The sequence below is a fragment of the Pteropus alecto genome, unplaced genomic scaffold (genome assembly GCF_000325575.1).
Source record: "Pteropus alecto unplaced genomic scaffold, ASM32557v1 scaffold67, whole genome shotgun sequence".
In the NCBI taxonomy this organism is placed as follows: domain Eukaryota; kingdom Metazoa; phylum Chordata; class Mammalia; order Chiroptera; family Pteropodidae; genus Pteropus; species Pteropus alecto.
Genome location: NW_006441061.1, coordinates 9912545 through 9915848, shown reverse-complemented (window position 1 = coordinate 9915848; position 3304 = coordinate 9912545). Strand labels below are relative to the sequence as shown.

The window sequence follows — 3304 nt, the reverse complement described above, 5'->3', positions numbered from 1 at the left end:
TGTTGCCCACGCAGCCCCGCGGCGGGTCCGTGATGTTCTCCTTCTCCAGGAGCTCGTGCACGGCCTGGGCCACCACGCCCACCGCGTCGCTGATGTGGGCCGACTCGTTCTTGCCGTTGATGAGCTGCAGCCCGATGATGCCTGGGGCGAGCGTCCGCTTAGAGCCCGTAGGAGACCCCCGCCCGCCGGGACCCGAGAGGCCCAGCACTCACCGTCCGGGGCGTAGCGCAGCGCGTTCCCCGAGATCTCGCGCTCCCCCACCAGCCACACGTACCCCGAGCCCGTCATGTTCAGCATCGCGGCTGCGCGGTACACGGTGGCGGCGTCGTCCTCGCTGTGGGGCAGACGGGGGTGACGGGCCAGGACTCCAGCCCTCCCTCTCCCAAGGCTGGCAGGCGGCAGCTCCCCGTTCCCAGGTCCTCCTCCTTTCTCTGCCTCTCCCCCAAACCCTCGCCTGGAGCGAGGCCTGGGAACACTGCAGGGTGATGGGGGCCAGCCACCAGCCCCAGCCGGCATCTGGGTCAGCAGACCCAACAGAGGTCATGTGGAGTGGGGTCTAGACGTCCAGAGCTTCCCAGGCCTCTCTAGCTGGCCCCCTGCCCACCAAGGACAGGGTTAGGGCGACCCAGATCGATGATGGGTTGGTTGTTATGGGGTGATCACTTCATCACTGGGTACCAGGCACTGTTCTAAGTGCTTCACACCGACGATCTTATTTAATTATCACAATACCCCCGAGAGCCAGGCGTTAGTACTACCCCTGTGTCAGAGGCGGAAACAGACACCCAGGGCACATGAATGGTGATCAGTGGCACAGTTAGGTCTGCGCCTGGACAGTTCACCCCAGAGCCGGAGCTCCTATGACCTCCTGGACAAGCCACACCCACTCTGGTTCTCCATGTCAAAACGTGAAATGAGGGGCTGGGGGCTCTGAAGGTTGATCAGATGCTGGTGGGACCCAGTGTCTGGGAACTGCCCTGAGCATCGCAGAAGCCACTGGAGAAGCATGAGGGCAGCTACTCATCTCCTGGAGTCTGCACGAGCAGCTGTGCTCTGCCTGTCATTCGGGGCTGGGGCCACTGGCAGGACAAAACACAGGACTCGTCTTTCAGGCACACATAGCTCTGAGATCTTGGAGTGTCCTCATCCTCATGGATGAGCCCCTGTGGACCTAGAGTTAGGGTCTCTGTGGTCAGGACAAGGACTCCGGGCCTGGGGGACTGTGGGGGCCATTGCAGGTCCTCCTCCTGCTTTCACGTTCCCTTTCCTGCCAGGCTGGACCTGACTGCAGATGGACCTGGACCATGACAGGCACTTTGCTTCTCCAGTGCATGGACGGCGGAATGTGAAGCAGTTGGACAGACTGGCTGGGTCCTCAGTTTTCACAGCAGCTGGCCCTAGCAACCAAGGTGTCCCTAAGCCGCCTAAGGGGTCTGCCTCTACGTTTTTCAAGGATTAACTAATGAAGAAATAAAAACCTTCAGTGTTTTCTCTAAATGACAGTGCTACTGTCAGATGTAAGCAACACCAAATAGAGGTGCTCCAGGCAGCATCACACTGATGACACAGATGGGAGCACCCATCCATGATCACCCAGCAAAACCAATACCGTGTGTGTCGGGGCGCAGCGTGCCCACTATCGACGGTGCTCACAAAACCTGGCAGAGAAGCCTGTCTGCCTGACACAATTCAGGTCTGTGACGTTTGACTTGGTGGAATGACACACTCCTATGTTTGTTGTAAACTATTATCAGTAACACGGCTGTAGACAAAAGCCTGATCGATCCATCCAACTGTTTTATGGAAATAGCTGACCATAGTAAAGACATTTCAGGAAAATCAAAAGGAAACACGTGGAAATGAATTCCATGCACTGGGTAGAAAATTGGTCAAAAATTAATGGCTTAATGGGGTCTCTCTGCAATGTACATGAAGCAGGAGCCAAATGCATCAGGTTGGAGTGCCAGGGTCAAGAAGACTGGTGTCTGCCGCTGCCCGGTCCTTGCCTCGCTGTCCTGGACTCCGGGAGCTGGGTGTACTGAGGGCTGGTCTGCCCCCTGGGGGCAGGGGGACCCAGGCCTCTCTGCCCAAGGAGCCCCGCATGTGAGGGGAGGAGCTCCTTTCAGCCTTGACAGCCCAGGGGCCTCGCCTGGATTCAAGGTGAGTGTTGGTGGTGTGTGGTTGATATGGGTGGTGTGCCCTGCGGGCAGTGTGTGTACCTGGGTGGGGTGTATGCTTGCATGTAACGTGTTGTGTGGTATATATGTGGTGTACATACATATGCAAGAGTACGTATGTGCACTGTGGATGTTGGTATGGAGTACATGCATGTGGGTGTGCACACACTCTCATGTAGGTGTGTATTTCTGTATATAAGTGTGTGTGTGGTGTACGTGGTGCTGTGCCTGTGTGTGTCTGCATGGAATGTCTTGTGAGCATGGATGTATGCTGTACACATGGTACGCGTGAGCATGTTCATGCATTGTGTATGGTGTATATAGGCATGTACATGTATTTATGGGTGTTTACATGTGTGTATGACATGTGCATGTGCATGTGCATACTGTATACGCACGATGTGTATTCATGTGTATGTGCGTTGTGTGCATGTGCTTGGCATGTGTTGTGTATGGTGTGTACATGGTGTTTGTGCATGTGTGTGGTGTGTGTATAAATGTGTGTGTGAGTGGTGTGAATATGCTGTGTGCCTATGCGCATGTTTGTTTTGGTCTGTGGATGCATGTGTGCGTGTGTGCTGTGCACGTATGTGTACATGCAGTATACACGGTTTGTGCATGTGTGCATGTGGTGTGCACACGGTTCATGTACATGTCTCTCTGTGTGTAGTGCATGTGCAGCTCTCTGCTGTGACCGCATCCCCTTCCCTGGGCTGACCTCTTTTTTGGAGCCATATCTAGCAAGCTCATCCTTGCCCCAGGGCAAGACCCTCTTAGCCTGTGTCCAGGGGGCTTCCCTATGCCTGCAGCGGTGGCACAGGGTCGCACTGACCAGAGGGAAACGGTGGAGAAGCGCCCACCCTCAGCTGGGCCCTGGATGTGGCGCGGCTCCATAGATTGGTTTTATGTGTGGCTTTCTGGTCTGTGTCCTGGTGGCCTCTCTGATTACAAGGTATGGATCGGGCAGGTCTAGTTTGGTGTGACCTTATCCTTTGTAAAAGTGCCCAACAGCTAAACACCTATGCTTTGGGCGATGGGATGAAGGGGCCTTCTGATAACCTAGTCGACTGTCCGTTTGCCCCTCTGTCCACTGGTGTGACCATACATTCATCCTTCCACTGCACCCC

At 55.4% G+C, this 3304-nt stretch overlaps 1 protein-coding gene across 1 annotated transcript in view; it reads right to left on the bottom strand.

The window, feature by feature from the left end:
- GRIN1 (glutamate ionotropic receptor NMDA type subunit 1) overlaps window positions 1–3304 on the bottom strand; it is a 22215-nt gene that overhangs the window by 10210 nt on the left and 8701 nt on the right. Inside the window, exons 6-7 of the mRNA XM_006918218.2 lie at window positions 213–334; window positions 7–141 (exon numbers count right to left, since the gene is read on the bottom strand). Of these exons, the coding sequence (XP_006918280.1) occupies window positions 7–141; window positions 213–334 (257 nt within the window). The remainder of the gene's footprint in view (window positions 1–6; window positions 142–212; window positions 335–3304) is intronic.